General features: G+C 36.2%; 1 protein-coding gene across 1 annotated transcript in view; it reads right to left on the minus strand.

Moving 5' to 3' along the window:
- Pxn (Peroxidasin) overlaps window positions 1–26,284 on the minus strand; it is a 216,704-nt gene that overhangs the window by 31,385 nt on the left and 159,035 nt on the right. Inside the window, exons 12-18 of the mRNA XM_069845069.1 lie at window positions 23,974–24,135; window positions 20,317–20,623; window positions 17,642–17,763; window positions 15,223–15,495; window positions 9,120–9,353; window positions 8,143–8,347; window positions 2,429–2,621 (exon numbers count right to left, since the gene is read on the minus strand). Coding sequence (XP_069701170.1) covers window positions 2,429–2,621; window positions 8,143–8,347; window positions 9,120–9,353; window positions 15,223–15,495; window positions 17,642–17,763; window positions 20,317–20,623; window positions 23,974–24,135 — 1,496 coding nt within the window. The remainder of the gene's footprint in view (window positions 1–2,428; window positions 2,622–8,142; window positions 8,348–9,119; window positions 9,354–15,222; window positions 15,496–17,641; window positions 17,764–20,316; window positions 20,624–23,973; window positions 24,136–26,284) is intronic.

A 26,284-nucleotide genomic window follows, 5' to 3' on the forward strand; every position in this document is an offset into this window, starting at 1 on the left:
GATGATGGTGATAATGCCGGTGAAATGAGTCCGGGGTCCAACACCGAAAGTTACCCAGCACTTGCTCACATTGAGTTGAGGGAAAACCCCGGAAAAAACCTCAACCAGGTAACTTGCCCCGACCGGGAATCGAACCCGGGCCACCTGGTTTCGCGGCCAGACGCGCTGACCGTTACTCCACAGGTGTGGACTATTTGGTGAAGTTAAGGCTATCACACCACCAGAAATACAAATACAATAAAATAAATAAAAAGAAAAATCATAATACAACTACAATAATATAAATGAAAAGAAGAATCATACTATAAAATTTAGTGATTAGTAGAATTGAATTAAATTTGTAAAGTAACCAATTTAAGTATACTGTACTGCTGAACTCACTTGAGAAGTATAACTACTTGATTTTGTATTTTAAGATATCACCAACAAATGATTTTCGCATGACATTATAGGAATCTGTTTTTCACGATACCAATCACAAGTATTCTAAAATTCCAATAGAATAAAACCAAAACATTTGTTACAGCATGTTTCCTTAAAAATGACTTGTAACGGTGAAATGTTTAATGAGTAATTCATATAATATTAACATAGCTAACATCAGGGAGAATACTGAAGACTGCATATTTTTGGACGATTAATACTTCCCACTCCGCTCGGCTCGGCTTGGCTGTAGCGACAAAAGAAATCTACCTGCAACCTCCCCGCACCGATGGCAAGATTACCTCAGGTCCCATCGCTAAACTCGTCGGAGGAAGACAGTAGTTTTAAAACTATGGGGCGCAACTGTTCACCTGAGATTGGTTTGATAGGGAGATGCAGAAGGCTTAATAATAATAATAATAATAATAATAATAATAATAATAATAATAATAATAGCTCAGTCGGTGGAGCGTTCGCGCGCTAAGCGAAGGGTCCTGGGATCGATACCCGGCTTCGGAACAATTTTTCCTTGAAATTATTCAAACCTGCTTTACAGGGAGCTACTACCTGAAATCCAGATTTCTATAATAATAATAATAATAATAATAATAATAATAATAATAATAATAATAATAATAATAATTAGAGACAATATCATAAGTAAGGGATGGTGCCAGCAGGGAGGTTTTGGTGAACTAAAGACTACGGTACGTAAAGTTAACGTGTACCTACACTTATAATCGAAACTTCATTGCATACAATTAATAATAATAGGACTGGTAAGATTGTGTATAATAGTCTATAAAATACGTGTCAGTATGGAATATCTTCCTCCAAAAATATGTAGTTGCCAGTGATTGTTTTAGCTTTGTTAGAGTTTTTATTCCATGCAAAAGAGAAATGTGCAATTAAATGTTTCAATTAGATTCAATTTTCATTTCTGTATCTGCATTTATATTAAAATGTTACTTACTTACTTACAAATGGCTTTTAAGGAACCCGAAGGTTCATTGCCGCCCTCACATAAGCCCGCCATCGGTCCCTATCCTGAGCAAGATTAATCCAGTCTCTATCATCATACCCCACCTCCCTCAAATCCATTTTAATATTATCCTCCCATCTACGTCTCGGCCTCCCTAAAGGTCTTTTTCCCTCCGGTCTCCCAACTAACACTCTATATGCATTTCTGGATTCGCCCATACGTGCTACATGCCCTGCCCATCTCAAACGTCTGGATTTCATGTTCCTAATTATGTCAGGTGAAGAATACAATGGGTGCAGTTCTGCGTTGTGTAACTTTCTCCATTCTCCTGTAACTTCATCCTGCTTAGCCCCAAATATTTTCCTAAGCACCCTTAACCTATGTTCCTCTCTCAGGGTGAGAGTCCAAGTTTCACAACCATACAGAACAACCGGTAATATAACTGTATATAACTGTATAACTATATATAACGGCATGGCGCGTCCTCAGGTTGCGGATAGAGGAGACGGCCTCCAGATATGGAGGGTAGCTGCGAATATATTGAATAAACAGTCGTGGACAGCCGATAAGGGGTGGTCCTCCAGCTTGGGGGTTGGGCGAAGGGCTAACAACCCATCACCGTAAAAAAACAGCTTGTTACGAATCCCTACAATAAAATGTTACTAGTATATTTATAATAAAATTGATACTTTTTTTTTTTGTTAATACAATATGAAACGTAACTGGACGTATATATCGATTGTAACAATGGATAATAAGGAAGGCTGTGGAATATTACCGTACCATATAAATTGTAGTTTCACTATTTTCGTATATTATTCTTATTAATGTAGTAAAATAAAAGTTATGAATAATTTAAAATCAATTCATATTAAATAACAATGTGAACATGTTACAAAAGTCGTATTTACATGTTTTTAAAAAACTAATCTCAGGAAAATAGCTTTCCACCTCGCCATGTTTGCTAGTCCTCGGAAAACGATATAATTTCGTATCGGCATTTTTTTTAGCAGCCCTACCTACCTGTGACGCATCGATATATGATGTGAGCTGGTTGATCTGCTCCCGCGGCATCACGGTGTCGAAGAACACGGAGGTCTGGCCTGAGCCGCAGACTGCGCTGGTCCTGAAGAAGTCGATGCAGCGGCGGTTTGTGATCCTAGGGTCGTTCGGCGGCACTTCGATGGGATAGCAAGGCGCTGCATAATCACAGGACCTGTAACATGCATCTGCTGCAGTGGCGGTTCCTCGGGGGAGGGAAGGGAGGAACGTCCTCCTCACATTTTTCTTCTTTTGAAAGTAAATACCAAATAAAATATGTGCCTTGAAATTCGAGGAAGATTCGATAATTTTTAAGTTCACAGCTATAAGTAAACCTCGGTTGATCGAGTTTCAAACGATGCGCGCTCATGTGCTGCTAGAAAACTGTGAGAAAGATGAGAGATTATTTGTGTGGAGGAAAGTCAATCCATTCCTCCTTTACTGCAGTAAGCACACATAGACAACAGCGAGCTTGCGGGCAGAGTAAGAAGCAGAGTTTTAAAGCGAGTAAATGAACGGAGAGGGAGGAGATCCTCCTCTGAATCAGCGCATGGGCGGGAAATAGAAACCGACTGGTCGTTCAGCAAGCTCGCTATCGCTGTCATCTAACGATGTTGCATTCAACCAGACTATAACACATCTAGGAGGAGACACAATAAAAACAGATTTAACGCAACGCTATGAAAGACACCATAATATAAACTTTTTAAAAATTATAAATCAAAAATATTATTCATTGCACTTTATATAGGCTATTATTCATGGTTTGAAACATTCAAGGATATTTGAAAGTTAAAGTCGGATTTATATAAAACAAAGAGGAAGTAGTTCTACGTTAGTATCGCAGATCTTTTTGGCCCCTGAAATTCACTTCCATTCATTGTGTACTAGACAGGGCGACAGCCAAGTTGTCAGTTTTGTACAAATATATTTGAAATTGAAAGCAGGTACTTCAAACTACATTATTTTTAACATAAAAATTGGCCACTGGCAACTTTGAACAATAATGGTAGTATGACTTTACAAGAACTGATATTCTTCAAAAGCATGTGATACTGAACTTGTAAAATGTACATGTGGCAACACAGACCACGTGGGTGGGTGCAGTGTTCTCGCTTTCCTCAGATTATTTCCCATTCCCATTTCCGCGCTTCCGAGTACGTGTTACTAGCTATAGTCTCTTCCAACACGTGTGATGCTGTAGTGTGCTCGAAATATGCTGCGACGTGAATTTCCTTGTAATTGTTAATTTGTATAATTATTCAACAATGAATGGAAGTGAAAACATTATATATATTTTGGACAATTTAGGAAACTCAGTTTACAAGAACAGATTATTGCTATACAGAAGGGAAGGCCAACCCCAACAATACCTGGTTTTACATGTATGCATGTTGGCTAATTTGTAGCATGTTTCATTCAAGAGGGTGTCATTTCGTCCTTTTACCTTCTTTCCTCCTCTTAAAAAAAACGCAGGAGCCGCCACTGAACTGCTGCTATCTATAACTTATTTAAGTCTGTAGTTTAACGACGCTGTACCAGCTGCGAGGTTGTCTAGTGCCGGTGGACTTGGCGAAACCTAGGTGGTATTTTGGACAGATGAGACTGAGAATGTTACGGATTAGACGAGCAGATTCAACTCATCGCGGGGCCGCGGCAGCAATGCAAACGCAGCGGAAAAATCCCACTCAGTCTGTTCTAGACTCCAGTTGAGTACGGTTGTGTTTACAATAGAAATTGTTTTTGTTTATTTACGGTCTTACTAATAAACCGTGTATAGTTTTTATACGAGACTTATGCAGCGTTGAGACAGAAAATGTTACTAATAAACCATGCATAAGCAATGGATATATAAACAGTCTGTAACTATACAATGGGAATTGCTTTGCAGTAGTTATATGCATGAAACCCCTTGTTTAAGCGGTGTATATAGAGAAAAAATGGCCGCCCCTCTAACAGCTGTTCGTATCGACTGTCATTTTATGATGGTTGCCTTGTAACCACAGAAGAACAAACCAAAGAGCACAAAATAATTAGAATAATATTGCTGTAGCTTGTACTCTTTGACAAAAATATAGTGTGGTAATCGATCAGTGCAGTTGTACTATCGATACTTTAACACAGCACACTACCGGATGCAATAGAGAACCTCAGATATTCTATTATCTTTCATAAAGAAGTAATGACGAAATTATGACGTAGCTGTGTTAACAGTTAAACTGTTATACACGACGTATGTAGTGATTATTAGTAAGGAATTTACACAGGACGTATAAACGAGCTACTCATTGTATAAGTATAAGACAGTTAAACGTCTGTATATAGAGTTTTTATTAGTAAGACCGTTAGCCAATAAACTCTTAAGGTCTTATTAATTAACAGTGTATATTCCATTTTGAATCTTGCGTACACTACTTTTAACACTTGAATATAATCAATTAATTAACTAGTGGACTTACTCGTGTTAATTATGTAAGTTTGTGCGGCTTACAGCTGTTTCGGTGCTTCACACACCATCCTCAGAGCCTACTAGATCTCGGCGTCATCTCGAACTTCTCTGCCTGTTATGTGGGTGTGTTTGATTGTTGAAAGGTGTTGAAAAGTAGAGTGAAATAGTGTGTGTGTACTGAAATTGATCTGTGTGTTGAGAATTTGATCGGGGTGTGTTTTAGTGTGTTTGTATATTTCGTATTGTTCTAGTGTGTTGAGTTTTTGGTTCTTGGGTTGTATGTGTAGGATTTCCATGTCCACATTTATGTTATTGTATGTATGGTTAGCATTGGTTATGTGATCGGCGTATGTAGATGTATTGTGTCCTCTGGTTTAATGTGTTCTTTGTAGTGTGTTTGGAATGATCTGCCTGCCTGCAATAACCAGAGGACACAATACATCTACATACGCCGATCACATAACCAATGCTAACCATACATACAATAACATAAATGTGGACATGGAAATCTTACACATACAACCCAAGAACCAAAAACTCAACACACTAGAACAATACGAAATATACAAACACACTAAAACATACCCCGATCAAATTCTCAACACACAGAACAATTTCAGTACACACACACTATTTGACTCCACTTTTCAACACCTTTCAACAATCAAACGCACCCACATAACAGGCAGAGAAGTTCGAAATGACTCCGAGATCTAGTAGGCTCTGAGGATGGTGTGTGAAGCACCGAAACAGCTGTAAGCCGCACAAACTTACATAATTAACACGAGTAAGTCCACTAGTTAATTAATTGATTATAACAGTGTATAGTTTTTATACGAGACTTATGCAGAGTTGAGACAGAAAACGTTACTAATAAACTATGCATAAGCGATGATGTATAAACAGTTTGTAACTATACATGGGAATTGCTTTGCAGTAGTTATATACACGAAACCCCTTGTTTAACCGTTGTACGAGGGTAGATCGGAATGTAACGCACAATAATTTTTTAAACAAAACGTTTAATAGGTGAACAAAAATAAAAAATACACAAATGAACTCGCATCTTTTAGCTACTCTTCTACATAGGCGCCAAGTTTCTGAACACATTTCTCCCATCGTGTTACCAGTTTCAGTATACCCTGTTCATAGAAGCCCTGATTACGTAATCCGTGATAGAAGTCCGTTCAGTTGAACCCTGATTACGTAATCCGTGATAGAAGTCCGTTCAGTTGAGCCCTGATTACGTAATCCGTGATAGAAGTCCGTTCAGTTGAGCCCTGATTACGTAATCCGTGATAGAAGTCCGTTCAGTTGAGCCCTGATTACGTAATCCGTGATAGAAGTCCGTTCAGTTGAGCCCTGATTACGTAATCCGTGATAGAAGTCCTTTCAGTTGAAGTATAACTATCTGCGGACAATTGATTGCACTTCTGCATCGGTCGTCAGGAACTTCTTCATGGGACCAAACAGATGAAATTCCGATGGTGCAAGGTCTGGACTGTATGGTGGATGCTGGAGCACCTCCCAACCAAATGTGTTGAGTTTCTCACGAACAGAAGCCGCAACATGGGGGCGAGCATTGTCATGAAGAAGTTTGACATCGTCAGCATTAATGTTACGGCGTTTGTCACGAAGGACACGACGCAACTTTACCAACGTTTGAATGTAGGCTGCAGTATTCACAGTGGTCCCGTGTTTAGCAAAGTCCACCAACAAAACACCATGCATATCCCAGAACACTGTCACAAGCACTTCCTTAGCATATTGTGTCACTTTGAAGTTTTTCTTTACTGGAAAAGCAGCATGTTTCCATCCATAGAGACCTGCTTTGTTTCGGGCGTGTAGTGTTAAGCCCAGGACTCATCACCGGTGACAATTCCATTCAGAAAATCATGCCTTTCTGCAGAGTAACGCCTTAAGTGGTCCAAACATGTCATCATTCGCTGGCTCTTGTGGTTGTCTGTCAGGTTCTTAGGCACCCAGCGGGCATTAACTTTATGAAATTTCATTGTGTCATGCACGATATCGTACATCGCACTGTAAGAAATGTTGGACTGCTGAGATAAGGTTACTAGGAGAAATAAACAAACATTGTTAAAATGAGTTCAAACGAGGATTCAGACATTGAAAATGCTGCAAATTCTGAAATTGAATGTTTAGTACCATCGAAATCCCGCGTAAGATATGAAGTGGAATATAACATATTTGAAATTGTGAACACATTGGTGTTAATGTTTATAATAAATATAATTTATTCCATTTCATTTAAAAACGTAAAGAATTAAATTTTAAAACATAAAAAACCTATTGGTTATTGGGACCTAAATCAAAACTGTCATTAGAAAATAAACTTCTTGTTTATAAAGTCATACTAAAACCAATCTGGACATACAGCATCCAACTGTGGGGAACTGCTAGCAACTCAAACATTGAAATACTGCAGAGGTATCAGTCCAAAACTTTACGTTCTATTGTCACTGCACCATGGTATGTCCGTAATGATGTCATTCATCATGATCTAAACTTTTCAACTGTAAAAGAAGAAATCTCTAAGTTCAGTAAAACATACCTGCACCGATTAAATCAGCATCCCAATCATCATGCATTAAATTTGCTGGATAATAGTCAAACAATAAGAAGACTTGAAAGGACCAATGCTCTTGACCTTCCATTCATTTTTACTACAGCTATTTGAAACATTGTTATTTTTCTTGTGGAGTGTTGTCATGGGATAACATCTCCACTCGTGTCATATTCTTTTATAATATTTACTTATTGTCTATTGTAGTAGACAGATTGTAAATGTGGCATGTTATAAACAAAAATTCATTTAAATTAATATGTTGTTCACATTACGCAACCAGTTAGGTAATAACAATATCATTACCTAACTAGTTGCGTAATAGAAGTATCATTACATAACTAGTTGCGTAATGAATGTGTTTACAACATTTTTAAAGCATCTTAGAAGCGGAATTGAACAAATTCCTTTGGTAGGATGAAAGTACATACAGTAATGGTGTTTTTAAATGAAAAAAAAAAAACTAAAATTTTCAAACTTTTCATCAGAGTGTCCTGTTAACCTAAATACTTAGTTGGACTTTTTCAGAGGTTTTCCCCAATTACAAGGCGAATATTAGGTAATTCTAAGGCAGATTTTTGGACTCATCTCTCACTAATTCTACCAACAAGCACAATAAACCTTCAGGCTGTGATGCGTTCCAACATGAAAAACTGTATGTACCTCTTGCAGTCGATTCCATCCCAGCTCTCGCTGCTGACAGAGGGCAGCGCGTGGTCCAGGTCATGGTCCAGGAACTGCCCCCACTGCATCAGCATGTGCGTGAGGTGCTCGTCTGGCGTGATCTCCTTCGTGCTGATCACTCGCGTCGATACCAGACGGGCGCTGGGTTTGTGGAAGCCGTAGTACTTCATGTTTTTCTTCCAGCCTGCAGTCACACACAACATCGTATAGTAGCTTGTGTAAACAGGAGACAATTTATGTAATTTTATGAACTAGGGAGGCAATTTATGTATAGTAGCTCGTGTAAACAGGAGGAAATTTACGTGTAGTAGCTCGTGTAAAGAGGAGGCAATTTACGTATAGTAGCTCGTGTAAATAGAAGACAATTTGCGTAATTTTATGAACTGGGGAGGCAATTTACGTATAGTAGCTCGTGTGAACTGAAGGCAATTTACGTAATTTTATGAACTGGGGAGGCAATTTACGTATCGTAGCTCGTGTAAACAAAAGACAATTTATGTAATTTTATGAACTGGAGAGGTAATTTACGTATAGTAGCTAGTGTAAACAGGAGGCAATTTACGTAATTTTATGAACTGGGGGGCAATTTACGTATCGTAAGCTCGTGTAAACAAAAGACAATTTATGTAATTTTATGAACTGGGGAGGCAATTTACATATAGTAGCTCGTGCAAACAGGAGGCAATTTACGTATAGTAGCTCGTGCAAACAGGAGACAATTTACGTAATTTTATGAAGTGGGGAGGCAATTTACATAAATAGCTCGTGTGAACAGGAGGCAATTTACGCAATTTTATGAACTGGGGAGGCAATTTACCGCCTCCGGCCTTATCGGCTGAGGAGGTCCCCGCCGCAGGTGTAGTCGGAAGATAATTGGATGACTCAGAAAATGTGATTTGAGGTGTTTATGTTAAACGAAACTGTTACAGCTTTATAAGTACTTGGGTGAAACTTACCGATTGGCATACTGAACCCATTCTCGTAAATTGGCTTGAGGACCCTGCGGAACCCTGTGAGGGATGCGCCCCACATGGGATATTGCAGGTTATTGCACGTGCCGTCGATGGATCGATACTTCCCATGGAAGCACATGTCGGAGCAGTTGGTGTGCGGCCGGTGCATCATGCAGCCAGACAGGTTGGCCACCAGCTCCAGGTGCGACGGCGAGAGAAGATCCTTGTACGAGAAGTCTGTACGTACACAGTGTCATCCATCAGTCAATTACAGGCAACAGGCCGAACTAAAAGCTTTTCATTATAGGAGGGAGAAAATATACTGTGATGCTACAAAAATCGATTTCGCGGGCATACACAAAGTCCCACTTTCAGTAACTTACACCGCATTGCCTGACCAGGATGTATCAGGTGTTATTTGTAAAGCCCAGTGTTTGGCCACATTTCACACTAGTTAGTTAAGCAGTGACTGTATGCTCAAGCCTGTGGACATATGCAGAAGATGCGTCTACATCCGCATCTCTTAGATCAGAGGTCTCCAAAAAGCGTATTGTCATTCGTGCTCTCGATGCTGCCCGCCGAACACAGTGTGCTGTAAGGCTAGAGAAGGGGAAGGGACTCATACCTCAATACATGGGAGCGATCAGTGGGGGATCGCGGCAACGGTCTGCTTATGTTTACAAATAATAACTTCAAAAAGAATAAGAAATATCATACGTTTGTATATTATTTTGACATACTATGAAGCTGGAGTCCCGTCTGTTGCTATTGACACAAGCCATTGCAAATTCAACCTCCTCTGTTCTATGGTGCCTTTCAGGGCCTGGAAAAGATCTTCTCCAGTTGTATTTTGTAATTACATCTAGACGGCATTCAGACACAGTAAAATGTTCATTAACTCTTCGCATGAAAATGGCTAGGCGAGCTTTGTCATTTCTATCTGTGCTTTCGTCCAATGCAAGTGAGTAAGCTACAAACTGGTTAATTGTGGTTTCGACTTCAGATTCAATTACATTTACAATCTTGAAATTCCTTCTCTGAACTGTAACTGGAAACAATTTAATTTTCTTAAACTTTGACTTTGTTCTGGACATAGTATTTTAGTAACGTCCTGTATGCACGATTTTACAAATGATGCTTCTGTAAAGGGCTTCATTGATTTTCCAATATTCCAAGCTAGAACATAGCTAGAAAGAAGCTTTTTTTGTTTAAGACTGAGGACACGTGTGTGATTTTTGTTTGTATTTTCTTGTTTTTTATTTATCAAAATATTTTTAAGCCTACGCATTTAACATAAAATTAAACGAAAAACTATATGTTTGTCATGCGGAACTGAGTGTAAACGTATTGTAATATACTGATTATTATGTATAACCAACAGTTATACAGATAGCCCCAAAATAAATTCTTTTCACATGCCCAACATGCCTGTAATTGTATGATATCCTTTGTGAAGAATCGAGTATTGTCGTCGCATGTTGAATTTTAACACACCCTTAAGAATTTTCGAACAAATTAAGCATTTCACATTCTCCCCACTAACACAAAAAAGTTTCTCTTCCTATTCAACCTTGAATGTACTACGTCCATGATTAGAAGACATTGTGAAACGGTGGAACACTTCGACCAACACAATGATAATGGTAGTCCACCACTGCTCTTCGTTTGCGTATAAATATTGGGTACAGTACAGATGGGGATGGGTGAGGCGGAGCGCGCTCATTACGTACTGTCTTCGGTTCCGTTCAGGGACTTACTCGCGAGTACGCTTTTGGAGACGTCTGTCTTAGATGGTTCACACAATAAACTGAATACAATTATAAACAATACTTTCATTCTTTATATACTGTATATACAGAGTGATCCATTTGGGTATGAATAAAATAAAAACACTGCAAAACATTTCGTACCGAACTTTATTGTTGAAACTTTGTGCATACAACACTGAAAGATGGGAGATTCCTCAGAGCTCAACATGACCCCCATTGAGCACCCTGCACAACTCATAACGGTGATGCAATTCAGCCCATGTCCGTTGTAACATAGGAGGGGTGATTTGTTGAAAAGCTTGAGTAATGTTTACTCTCAGATCATCAGTGTTCCTGGGTTTCTGTGAATAGACAATGTCTTTAACAAAAACTCTACACGAAGAAGTCAGGAGGGGTTAGACCTGGGGAGTTTGGGGACAAAGCCAAGAGATAGCTGCTTCTCGTACTGGGTTTCGCTTGCGACCTCTTTTTTTTTAAACACAGAACCTGTTTCTACAAATGTTCGATACCACAACATTATGGAATCGTATTTAGGTACATTATGCTGTTGATTTGTAGTAGCCATTTTAATCATCTAAGATTTTCATTTGTCCTTTCAGATTATGCATTGTTGATAGTCATGGAAACTCCCATTTTTACTCATAATATAACCAGCAAGAAATTTTTCCTACTATCGTAATAGCTTTATAGTAACAAATTAATATTATCCGTACCCAAATGGATCAGATTGCATTATTTACATTATTACAACGAAAAACACACATTGATTTTCCTATATTTTTACTACAAAAGTGGAGGATTTTTATAATCACTGAATACCTAAAAATATAAATTTTCCATTGCCACTATAAATATTTCCTTTTTACTAAAAAAGTATTCATTTAATCATAAAACCCATGCGCTATTTTGTTAACCACAATGTATAGAACATGCAGTCAAAATTTTATGTTTCTAGCATCAAAATTGTAAGAGAGTTTACACTTCGAACCTGACGAAATGTGCTGAAAAAAAAGTGTGAGAAAACAGTTTGTAAAATTTGCATGGAATTAAAATTCAAGGGTTCAGTCATTTATACAGGGTGTTTCCGGGCTAATATTACTAACTTTCAGGGATAATTGGGAAGGGTACATGTATCAATTGGGGATAAGGAACCCTGGTCGGGAAATGACTGAGTCGAAAGTTATAAGCAAAAATAGTTGTGTGGAAATGGAATTGCAATTTGGCACCACGTGCCCTCCTTCCCTTAACCTTTGGAACAGCCGTGGAAAGATGTTATGGGCCGGATGTCTCCTACGTCGGTACTTGTCCCGATACAATTTGTGAGCTTGTCTACTGTTCCCATTGGCTCATCCGTATTCGAAAATAATGTCTGCATATTCCGCTCTCGTGTACTCCTCCATTTCACTAGGACTGATCGACTGGACACTGCAACTTGTACACATACACTGCTGTCTACAGTCGTGCATATCAGGATCGACCATGTCCGTTACACATTACGCTATCTGCATTGCTTTAGTGTAGTTTCCTGTCCCCACCCCTCAGACAGCGCACTGAATGGAATACTGTAGATAGACAACGTAAACAACGTCAGATGAATACAGAATCAGCGTATTCCGAATCTCACCGGACCAGTGGACAACAATGACGTCACGCTGCAGCGAAATAGGAACAAAACTGCTGGAAGGATCGATAGCTGTCATGGCGACTGTGTAAGTCGTTGTCTGTGCTACGCTAGCAAAATTTTGCGAAATTTCCGTACTGCCATCTGGTTCAAAGAAAAGAGAGCATAAACAATTTATTTCTTGAATTGGTAGTAATAACTGGTCCGTTGACATGTTCGCTCATAAGCCATTAACATATTGTTTTCACGTTGTGCTCATTACAAACAATACAGCAGAACACACCACCTGACACAACAGTGCACGATATCATTCATCTGCTAATTACCGCCCTATACAAGAACCAATCAGATTCACTGATGGCGGCTGATGGAGACTGCCACCACCTCTGCAAGCTGATGGAACCGGTGCGACACCGGTGGAGCATCAGTGTCGCTATCGGTGAAATTCGGAACACCGTGATGCCATCACATTGCTCAGCGCTGAGATTCGGAATACGTTGTAGATGTAATATGTACAGATAAATACACATACATAAGGTGTACAGAGAATAAAATTATTTCATTTCCACAGAACTATTTTTGCTTATAACTTTCGACTCAGTCATTTTCGGACCAGGGTTCCTGATCTCAAATTGATACATGTGCCCTTCGCCATCATCCCTGAAAGTTAGTAACATCAACCCGGAAACACCCTGTATATTACGTAATTTTTAGTTTTCGAGCGCTGCAGTGCATTGAAACTTGCTCAACATACTGGGTGTTCATTTGAAAGTGTCATGACGTCATTGTTGTGAGTTTGAAGCGAGTTTCAGTTTTTATGTCAGAGAAGTTGCCTATTAATCAAGGGGTTCAATCTGAACTTGAGAACGTGTACGGTTAACTTGAACATCGTAGCACCATATGGCGGTCTGTACGGTCTGTGTGCTACCATAACCTCTTTCGAACTGTGTTTTGCGCGGGCAAGTCGTACGCAGGGTATTTGTTATCATCGGTTGCGTACGGCAACTTTCCACAACACAAATCAAATGCTCCGTGTCCATGTTGACCGTCGAAGTTAATGTCAACAAATACTTAAGTACTCGTCTTAACCCTCTCCCCATATCCCGACAATAAGAAAAAACTCACCTCAGTACGTGTTTCCAAACAGTTCACATTCCTGCCACTACCGGCGTTACCGTACGTATCGGTAAGTACTCTTCAGAATGAACGCCGTACTTGCCAGGCAACTTCTCTGGCACATAGGTAATACGCCTCTGCGGAAATGTAGGAAGATTGAATTCTCTAGGCTCGTCGGCTAGCCATATGACGGCATACAGCAAGCCATGACACACTTTGAACTGAACACGCAGTATAAATAAGGGATTGCTGATTCATTTTTCATAAGAAAACAAAAATGCGATTTTTGACTGAAAATGACCAAAATTTCACCCGTCTCCCCCTTCACGTTTCTCCTCCCATTTCCCCTCTTATTCATTCATATTGTTACTTGTCTTACACTGACTATTACACTCTTACTACGTCACACTACTTTTGACCAATAAAACGGTACGAAAGGACGTATTTCAACCAGTCATGGCTGCTTATCGCACAATTTTATCGCGTCCCTAGCATTTGTTTAATTTTATCGCGTCCCTAGCATTTGTTTCTTTTTTTGCCAACATTTGAAACTGCGCTGGTCTGGACGTCAAAAATATATATAAAATTACAAACCACTCCAGTCGATGCACAGCAGTTTCAAATATGACTCGCATTGGCATTCAAGAACAAGAATTAATAAAAATCACTGATCATACCTATGCATCTTCTGAAATCCGATTTACAAATAAATGAAGAGCACCATTCGGAAATCCTGAATAAGTTGAATACACCATGTAGGCCTAAATCAAAGAGTTCCACTTCTATTACGCACACGTCCAATATAACATCAATTGAACCACCAACCACATTCAAATTTGAAAATTGTACATTCAATAATTATTCCTTTTAAAATTATTCATTCGGAAATCCTGAATAAGTTGAATACACCATGTAGGCCTAAATCAACGAGTTCCACTTATATTACGCACACGTCCAATATAACATCAATTGAACCACCAACCACATTCAAATTTGAAAATTGTACATTCAATAATTATTCCTTTTAAAATTATTCATGTTTATTTTTTATGTCATCGTCGTTAATTAAAACTTTTCTAACACTTGTGTATATTAGTTAGGTTATGTTATAGCTTCTGCTATATGATATTATAGTCACGTATCAGAGATTGTTTAATATTAAGATTTATTGAAAATCATCTGTCAAGTGACGTTGATTACTGGGATTCGGATAATTGAAGTGGAATGTTGCATTTTAATAAAAATGAAACTGAATCAACAAAGCCTTCTTGACTAGTAACATTGCCATCGTGTATAATAGATCGAGAACTTCTCGACGAGAAGGCATTGCTCACTACTGCCATCTGGCATGCATCTAGCGTAATATTTGTAATGCTGAGATGGTACAATAATACATTTGAAGACAGTTGTATTTTCGTAAGTCAATTAATATTTTATTGTATTGGAGTACTTCGTTACTTCTAATTTTTATATACTTTCTTCTAATCGTGTAATAGTCAATTAAATCCCACTCGAGTTTTGATTTTCTCTAGATAAATCAAAACGTCTAGTGAGATTACTGTTGATAATCACGTCGCAGTGAATGGAAACGTGTACTTACCAGTTGTGAGGTTTATATTCATGCCTGCCTCCACGTGCTTCCTGATGTTGAGCAGCGTTCTCTCGTAGATGTCAGCGGCTCGAGCCACGCTTCTGGCTGCCGCGTTGGGGAAGCGGAGCAGTCTGAACAAATCGTTGGGCGCGTTGTTCTTGGCCCCTCGATCGCGAGCAAACAGCTTGCTCAGTGTGTCGTTGACAGCCCTGTCAACAGCTGTGCTGGCCTCTTGGAAAGCTGTCTGCACAAACCTGTCTCCTGGGCCCATAGTGGGCTCCTCTGGAAGAGAAAGCAGCGACAGTTAATGGAATACGGAACCAGCGAATAGGGATTATAAAGAATGGACATTGAGCGAATTTTCCTGTGTTTTGTTTCTCTGTGCGCCAGCGTTTAGTTCCATTTTCAAGCGCTAGAGGTTAGTGTAATCGAGCATACGCTAAGATAATAATTGAGAATAGAGTTGAGACACAGGATCCAAACATCGCCTACCTTATTGCATAATCCAGTAACGCTTTGCTTCAAATAAATTCAAGTTAACAGCTTTTCCTTATTTCTCAGTGACAAATAATAATTTTTTATATTTCAGATATAATAAATTATATTATAAAATAATATAATACATTATAAAATTAAGTATCGAATTCGTTTAATATTTGTATATAATATAATATAGATATATGGTTTTACTTCTCGTAAGAGTTTTGTTTTTCCATTTACAGTGCTATCAAATCATTACATATTTTAATTGTTGTTGGGGTCAACGTCTCAACTCTCATTATAAAGGAACTCTAGAGTCTAGACATTACAGTTAATGACGAATTTCTTATTTTATGGATCCAATTTATTTTATTTGAGTACATAATGCACCTAGATGTATTAATTATATGTGTTATGTTTCCGCAGCGTCGACTGCTAGCTGGTGTGATGTCAGCGCCAACTCTAGGGAGAAAGCAGAATCTCAAACTTTAGCTGGCTTAAAGGTCATTGAAATCAGTCCGGCTACATCAAAGGTACCGACGCGAAGTGTCCATTCTTTATAATCCCTATTCGCTGACGGAACTACATGTTGGGATCCCTAGAATATATCACATAAATTCCTTAGAAAGAATCCAGTATAGGGCAGCTAAATTTGTTACAGGGAAAAGAGAAGATGGAAACGATACGATAAAAGAACTTAAATGAGAAACTTTGGAAAACAAACGTAGGAAAACTAGAATAACATCATTGTATAGAGCACATCTAGGTCAGAAAGCATGGGTAGACATAATGGCTCGGTTAGAAAAGCCAACGTACTATGGTAGGAACGATCATGATTTTAAAATCAAATGTAGGAAACAGAAAACGGATGTAGGTAAATTCTCATTTTTAAATAGAACTGTAAATGATTGGAATGACCTACCTGCAGCGGTCTTTGAGGGCTGTCCATCCTTAAGGAGATTCAAGAATAATTTAAAAAGTTGTGTATAAAGTGCAAATTAAAATTAAGGTGACATTTAACATTTAATTTTTTAAGATGACACGTATTTATTCAGCCTGACGAGTTACTTCCTTGGTTTGAATTGTAAATGATTTAAAAACAGCGTGTAAGAGGGCCTTAGACTAGAAATGTTTAGTTTAAATGTAGTTCTGTTTATAAGTATGCATAAGGGTGTAATTATTTGACTTATTTGAACTGTTGTATCAGTGAAGCGAGGTGAGTCAGTGAAGTTATGGTTTTACAGTGCAGTGAATAGTTCCGATCAGTGATAATTTATAGCGTCAATGAAATGTGTCCTAAAGTGTCAGTGAAATGCGTCATAGTGCCACTACAGTGAGTGAGATGAGAATAAAGTGAAAGACTATTGAAACTTATGTAGGGCCTATACATATGTAGGTTGTATTGTAAAATTAGGTATTTTATTTATGTTTTATTATTAATTGTAAGTATTGTGTTAAATTGTATTGTGTATTCTTATTGTATTGTGTATATAATTGTATTGTGTATTGTATAATTGTATTGTGTATTGTAAATTTGATTGTTTATTTTTATGATTTTATTGCGTATTGTTTATCATTTTATTTTGTATTGTGTATACCACTGCTACCGGGTGCTTGCCCACTTGCAGTGTGAATAAATAAATATAAATAGGGGAGAGTCGGGTAGTATCGGACATCGGGTAATATCGGACAGTGAGTTTCTTTCATCTACCACACGATAATAGTACCTGATTGACATGGTTACGTTTCTGTGATGTCGCATAGAGAAACATAACCATGTCATTCAGGTACTACCATATGGTGGTAGATGAAAGAAACGCACTGTCCGATATTACCCGATGTCCGATACTACCCGACTCTCCCCTAAATAAATACAAAAATCTTCAATCAGTATTTTTGTCTATGCACTTCGAGAAGCGATACTACGCCTTCTGTATGACAAACTTGCCTTTCACAGTCAGTCGTCCCTGCGCTCTCGTTCGGCCATTACTGTTGACGGCGGAGCATTCGTATGAACCAGCGTCCTCTTGAGAGATGTTGGAGATGTACAGACTTCCCACTGGAGAAATTCTAAAGTAACAGTAATTGTACAGTGTCAGTTATTCCCAGTGGCGTAGAGTGAAAAATACACTATGTCAGCCGTGGCGAAAATGTGACTCGCGAGCACATTGTGGCTCGCAATGATAGCTGTGCATTTCTCTTACTTCCTACCTCCCCAACCCCCACCCACCCCCTGTTGAGGAAGAGAAGACCTGATGGCCTTAACTACACCAGAATAAATAAATAAATAAATAAATAAATAAATAAATAAATAAATAAATAAATAAATAAATAAATAAATAAATAAATAAATAAATAAATAAATAAATAAATAAATAAATAAATAAATAAATAAATAAATAAATAAATAAATAAATAAATAAATAAATAAATAAATAAATAAATAAATAAATAAATAAATAAATAAATAAATAAATAAATAAATAAATAAATAATTAAATAAATAAATAAATAAATAAATAAATAAATAAATAAATAAATAAATAAATAAATAAATAAATAAATAAATAAATAAATAAATAAATAAATAAATAAATAAATAAATAAATAAATAAATAAATAAATAAATAAATAAATAAATAAATAAATAAATAAATAAATAAATAAATAAATAAATAAATAAATAAATAAATAAATAAATAAATAAATAAATAAATAAATAAATAAATAAATAAATAAATAAATAAATAAATAAATAAATAAATAAATAAATAAATAAATAAATAAATAAATAAATAAATAAATAAATAAATAAATAAATACATATTTCGGACACGAATATTTCGGACCCTCTTCACTCACTGGAGTCAAACTTCGTTCCATTTGTATTTGTCTCTGACCTGCGAGTGGCGTATCGTCGCAATGTCTCTCTCGAAACCATGTACCTCTACAAAAACGAAAGTTTCAAGTAGGATGGGAGGACGCATTTTCTTGCTGCCAATATGATGAGAATATTAAATGTATGATTTGTTCACAAGTATTACGAGGAAAACGGTTGTATAACGTAAAACGGCATAATAATACATATCACTCATGAAACATTAAAAGGTTAAGTAATTATTATTATTATTATTATTATTATTATTATTATTATTATTATTATTATTATTATCATCATCATCATCTCTGTACGTCGATTCTTTTTTCAGCAGATGTACGAATAATGCGGTTAGATCTTCAATTTAAACTCACAGATTTACAATGTGACGTTAAATGAAAGCTAGATGTAAGGACTTGACAAATGTTGAACTTTTCAAATCTTTGCCAAAAAATAAATATCCGAAGCTTCGTTCTTTCGCTTGCTCTGTTGAAGCCATGTTCGCTACAACTTACGTTTGTGAAAAATTATTTTCAACAATGAAAATAGTAAAAACCAAATTTAGACAGACAAATACCTTCGTGATCAACTACGACTGGCAGTAAGTGACATAATTCTTGATTTTGAAACTCTGTCGCAGAGACATTCTGAAGACAGTTAATAGGTTGTGAGAATGTGTCCTATTTTCTTATTCATTTCTTTCTTACACGTACTAAACATTAGTTTGTAGCCTTGTACTGCATAAAATTATAGGCCTATTTAAGTGCTTGACGTAAGGAAAATGAAAATCCGTTAATAAGTCAGACAGTTGCTTCACTTCCCCTTCGGGTGTCCGCCTCCCTCCATAGGTGCTATGCACGTTACAGGTTACACAGTGGCTCGGCGCACAATCACATTTTCGCCACGGCTGACATAGCGTATATTTGGACAAACGTGAATAATAAATAATTGGATATCAAAAATCTTGTCCGGTATCGGACGTCCAAGACGGGACACCCGATGCAGTGTGCTGCCAGCCTTATCACTGATGTGCAAGTATTTAAGGACCTCTTAAGGTAAGCGTTCACTACATCGTACCGCATTCATCGGACGAATCGCACGGATCGGAAAAAGACAATCTTTACTGTAATTGTTATGTAACCGCGTTCACTACATCGTATCGCACGCATCGGCTCTCGGCAAATCCGTCCACGTTTCTCGGATGAGCAACTTTTCCGATGCGTGCGATCATGGCCTTCTTTAATAAATCAATTTTAATTGCTCAACTGTTACTATTATGTTGTGCCATGTTCAGTGTCGCGCCAAAATGGCAGACGGAAAACTTATTTCGCTTGTAGAAAATTGCGAAAAATTATATAATTTGAGGTATTCCCATTACAGTAATCAAGGCGTTTCTTACATATATATATTATGTAACAATATTTCTTTCGTTTCTTCCTCTTCAATTAAGACGCATGAAGCAATTACAAATTCTTATTCGCTAACAGTCATAATTAATAGACCTAACCTCAACTCCTCTGCTTTCAGTAATGTCAATATCGTACGACGTCATGTTTTAAACACCTGATAGGGAATCCGATGAGGCGATGAGCTTACAGTGAACGCACTGCACTTAAAATATCCGTTGCGTGCGATTCGTACGGGGAGTGCGATACGATGTAGTGAAAGCTTACCTTTACAAGATACGTAGAATTACACGAATTAGCAAGTTGTATATGCGGATAGTAAATTCGGTGTAGGCACACCTGTGTTTCCTGGTGAGTGACAATGTGGAACCATCTTTGGTCCAGGTGATGGTGGGCTTGGGGTTGCCGTCAGCCTTGCACGGTATCTCGATGGTGCTGCCCCTGGGTGCTTCCATGTTATACGGCGTGATGACCATTCTGGGCGCAGGGCCGTCCCTCTGTGCGAAGTGCTGAGTGGACACATCCCGGAAAACTCCGTTCACAATCAGGTGTGCGCTGGTCTCCGTGAAGCCCACGATGTTCTGTGCTCGACAGGTGTACAGACCTGAATCGGACTCCTTCACGTGCTGAATGTACAACTGCTGGCCTGTAATGTAGCAGATGAAACTTATCAATACATGAAATTAGTGAGTTAAGAAAAGTAATACATTCTCCCATTTAATAGTAGCATGTGGCCAAAGAAGAAATATAGAATTCTCAAACAAATTAACAAATGTTTCATGATTTACTTTTTGTAACACTTCTAAAATTTTACTTGAAGCAAGTAAGGAGGTAGGTTTTGAAGTAAACCCGAAAAAAAAACAAAGTAGGATATGATTATGTCTCGTGACCAGAACATAGTATGAAATTAAAATAGGCCTATAAAAATTGCAAATTTATCTTTTGAAAAGTTGAAAAATTCAAATATCTCGGAGCAACGGAACAAATATAAATGATAGTTAGAAAATCAAACGCAGAATAAATATGAGAAATGCCTGTTATTCGGTTGAGAAACTTTTGTCATCCAGTCTGTTTTAAAAAAAGCTGAAATTAGAATTTATAAAACAGTTATAGGCCTACCTATTACCGGTTATTCTGTATGGTTGTGAAACTTGGACTCTGACTTTGAGAAAGGAACAGAGATTAAGAGTGTTCGAGAATAAGGTGCTTAGGAAAATATTCAGGGCTAAGAGGGATGAAGTTACAGGAGAATGGAGAAAGTTACATAAACAACTGTACGCATTTTATTCTTCATCTAACATTATTAGGAACATTAAATCCAGACGTCTGATGTGGGCAGGGCATATAACACCTACGGGTGTATCCAGAAATGCATATACAGGGTGATTCACGAGGATTTATCGTCACTTACGGAGTTTATTTCCGAAGACATTCTGAGCAAAAAAAGTCATATAAACATGTGTCCTAATCTCAATATTTTCAGAGTTACTAATTTGAAGTTTTTAGTAAAAAAATCTGTCTTTTTTAATTTAATGGGTAAAAGAATATTAAAAATAGAGAATGAACTATTCAGGAGTATCATTTCTTTAATTGGCTAGTGTTCTGAAGCTAAAAATATGTTGTCAGTTGCTTTGTACAGAGTTTCTTTTCCAATTTTTGACTAAAAATTACAGTACTGTTACGCACTTATCACAAAAATTGTTACAAATCATACGACTTTAGTAACTTGATTCTTTATAGTTTAATTATGCATCCTAATGTACAGTCTTGAAGAATTTAAAAGAGTGGCGTAATTTGTAACAATTTTTGTGATAAATACTGTACGTAAGAAAAATGTAATTTTATAACTAAAAATCGAAAGAAAAATTCTGTACGAAGCAACTATAGAATTCACAACACATTTTTAGCTTCAGAATAATAGCCAATTTAAGAAAAGATACTCCTGAATACTTCATTCTTTATCTGTAATATTCTCTCACCCTTAAAACTAAAGAATAATAATATTTTACAAACAACTTCAAATTAGTGTAACTCTGAAAATATTGAGATTAGGACACATGTTTATATGATATTTTTTGCTCAGAATGTCTTCGGAAATAAGCTCCGTAAGTGACGGTGAATCCTCGTGAATCATCACCCTGTAGAGCAGTGATCGCCAAAAGCTGTGTTGAGACACATGCCCCTGTCTCCACTCAAGCGTAACCATGGCATCATACCCCCACCCTCTGTTTACAGCCTTCACTTCGATATAAGTAAAGACATTTATCAGCAGCGGACGTCCACATGTAATGTTACAAGTGTGTAGGATAATATGTTTAGAGGTCTTTTCGAAAACAGATAGTAAGTAAAAACTTAATTTTAAGGAGCATGGAAGGAAAAGTATTTATTTTTTGCAGATGGCAAAAATATGAGATACTTAATTTGTTGTAAAATTTTAAATGAAGTATAAAAGAACAATGTACGTTGTCATTATTTTTCTTGTTACAAAGACTACCAGCCCTTACATGTAACTTGAATATTTAATTTTAAACTGACAATAAAAAGTATCGGCTTCTATGTCTTAATCGGTGTAAAATACTTCGACGTTTTTTCCGACGTATGTAGCGTAATTTACAACTTCCTGACCAGCCTGGTACATTTGTCTAATTTCAAATATCTCCTGATATAAAGTACACGTTCTTTTTATGGTAAATAAGAAAATAAATTCATTTTATTTGATTAATAATACAACAATAATGAATAGGAAGATAAAAAATTAACATGGAAAAATGCGTGTAAAGTTAATAACTAGAAGAATATTATATTGCTTTTGTTTTTTGGTCACAGTCTGTCTCTGCATTGTTATTCGCTGCATTACCTGAGGAGATACCCACTCCACCCCTCTCCTGCGATTGTGGTGTGCGGATTGCATTTCTATTACGTCACAATTTCGTGGTGTATGGCAACTACTGCTGTAGAGTGTTAGTTGGAAGACCTGAGGGAAAAAGACCTTTGCGGAGGCCAAGACGTACATGGGAGGATAATATTAAAATAGATTTGAGGGAGATGGGATATGATGGTAGGAAATGGATTAATCTTGCTCAGGATAGGGACCAATGGCGAGCTTATGTGAGGGCGGCAATGAACCTCCGGGTTCTTTAATAGTAATATACGTTACAAGAGCGGTATGTTGACGTTTTCATGGTCAAGGAAAAGATTGAAAAAGCGAAACGTAGCCTAGTTGAGCTTTTTTTAATTTCCGAGAACATGAAAACAAACATACCGCTCGTGTATCGTACATTATTTTGTGCGAAGATCGTTTATTACATACCTGAAAGACGAATTTCTAATTAGTTGCAATGAAATCTCCATGTTGGTTTCTGTTTAATGACGGCAACTTCGGAACACCAAAATATCTTTCTTCAACATTGTTGCTATAAAATGTTTTCTGTGTTTACTATACTCCAGCAGGCCGTGATATACGTCTGTCTTCCCCCCCCCCCCAGTCTATAAATGCGAACTTAAAACAAACGGTAAGGTTATGTAATTATTTATTTTTCATTTTAATATTTTAACAATATTATTTATATAACATATTGCAGTAATAACATCGGCATCTGGAATCTTGTTGATTTTTTCACGGCTTCCTTAATGTTACTTGTATCAGGAATGCAATAAGTTTCGTGGAGTAGTAGACTTTACTTAATTTTTGCAAATACTTAAAAACAATAAGTTTCCAATTTATAATTATTACTATGTTAAACGTCTCTAAAAATAATATGTTAAAAGCCTAAAGCAGTAAAATGAATGTCGCGCTAAAAGCGGTAAGAAGAGGGAAATTGTTATGTGTGTTAATTTGGGAATACTGAACGTGGTATTTCACACTTACCGCGTATTGGTTCTGTGCGGAAAACAAGCAAATACGCACGATCTCGCACAAAGGTATTTGTAAGTAAGTACTCTTCAAGAGTAACGTAATCTAGGTACTATTGGATATACTGGGAATGCAGTACTAACCTCCAGCAGAAATACTGATACGACCACCAGCAGCTACACTGCGCCCGTCCTTGAACCAGCTGATGGTTGGGGCAGGGAGGCCGTCGGCGACACATTTCAACTGGGCGAGTCCCCCACTCTTGAGAGTCAGGTTCTCTGGGTGTGTGGTGAAACTCGGCACAACTGTCACAGAAACAAAACATTGTACAACACAAACGAACCTTCGGTGATATCAACAAGACCTCTGTATATGATGCTGAATGAATTTCTGTTAATAATATCAGATATCGTTAGGGTTGCTAGGTTTCCTAAATGACAGTAAAAGGCAACTGCAGTTTATGGTTGGCAGTCAGGAAGTACTGAAGTACTGAGCACGAGTTCTACCCTTTCAGGGGCGAGCTAAAGTTTTTCTGTATATATTATGTTTTATGTTACAATTATTAGCAAAATAAATAAATAAATAAATAAATAAATAAATAAATAAATAAATAAATAAATAAATAAATAAATAAATAAATAAATAAATAAATAAATAAATAAATAAATAAATAAATAAGTAAATAAATAAATAAATAAGTAAATAAATAAATAAATAAATAAGTAAGTAAATAAATAAATAAATAATTCAATAAATAAGTAAATAAATAAATAAATGAATAAATAAGTAAATAAATAAATAAGTAAATAAGTAAATAAATAAATAAATAAGTAAATAAATAAATAAATAAACAGATAAATAAATAAATAAGTAAATAAATAAATAAATGAATAAATAAGTAAATAAGTAAATAAATAAATAAATAAATAAATAAATAAATAAATAAATAAATAAATAAATAAATAAGTAAATAAATAAATAAGTAAATAAGTAAATAAATAAGTAAATAAATAAATAAATAAGTAAGTAAATAAGTAAATAAATAAATAAGTAAATAAGTAAATAAATAAATAAGTAAATAAATAAATAAATAAATAAGTAAATAAATAAATAAATAAATAAGCAAATAAGTAAATAAGTAAATAAATGAGTAAATAAATAAATAAATAAGTAAGTAAATAAGTAAATAAATAAGTAAATAAATAAATAAATAAGTAAGTAAATAAGTACATAAATAAATAAATAAACAGATAAATAAATAAATAAGTAAAAAGTAAATAAATAAGTAAATAAATAAATAAATAAGCAAATAAATAAGTAAATAAATAAGTAAATAAATAAGTAAGTAAATAAATAAATAAATAAGTAAATAAATAAATAAGTAAATAAGTAAGTAAATAAATAAATAAATACATAAATAAATTTACAGTCTGTGTAGGGTTACCATGACAAGAAATTCTATAGGAGGACATGGAATTTAAAATAAGAGGACATTACTGAAAAAGGGAGAACTTTTTAAAAATTGGCATGAACAAAATTAAAGATAAAAACAATGGCTCACCTTAGTCAGTTTTCTCACTAGTTGCTGGATCAGTATTACATCTGTACCCTACCTATCGATGGAGCCCACTTTGTGCACAAGAGCCTGAAGAGACAAACTTATATCTTGTAACAAATAACTATGGAACCGTTCACAGGACATGTCCTTGAAATTATATTTCACTATTATGCTACCTCTGACTGTCTCCGTTAACGTGCGATTTTGTCCTTTGGTCCATAGAACAGATATTAGGGAAAATATTCTCTCAACACTTCCATTGTGACTTGGAATAAATATATAGAATTGACTTCTGAGAAAGTTTCAGTGCTCGCATAACTATTGGAATTGAAGAATTTGCATCATTGTTTATCTAAACTTAAATCTTTGTCCAAATTAACTTGATTGGCATATCTTTGTACATTGCAGAATCAAACTGATAAAGTAGCTTAGAATCATGAATAGTGACATTTGTGAAGTGTAAGAATTCAATGCATGTCAATAGATCATCATATTTTATGTTTTTTATGTACTCCAGCTTCAACCATTGAAAGCAGTTAAATTCTTTAATAGGTTTTCACCATTTGTTTAGATATTCTATGCATAATATCGCACATTATTCAATATTCATATTAATTCTAGTTGAAATGCGAAATGCCGGACATTTCAAAATTTTTTTTAAATGCCTGCCGGACAGAATAAAATGATTAAAAAAGAGAACATGTCCTCCTTTTACCGGACGGATGGTAACCCCATTTCTGTGAGCATAAATATGTGCAACCGACAAAGATTATATTGTATTTTTTTAAATATCAAAGTGTCGAGGGCCAACAAAATCAGCACAACGGACCATGCTGATTTATATAATCGTCCATCGGTAATCTTGCGTACATATAGCTGGATAACTAATTGTAATT

Source organism: Periplaneta americana, chromosome 14, assembly GCF_040183065.1.
Source record: "Periplaneta americana isolate PAMFEO1 chromosome 14, P.americana_PAMFEO1_priV1, whole genome shotgun sequence".
NCBI classification, from domain to species: Eukaryota; Metazoa; Arthropoda; class Insecta; order Blattodea; family Blattidae; genus Periplaneta; species Periplaneta americana.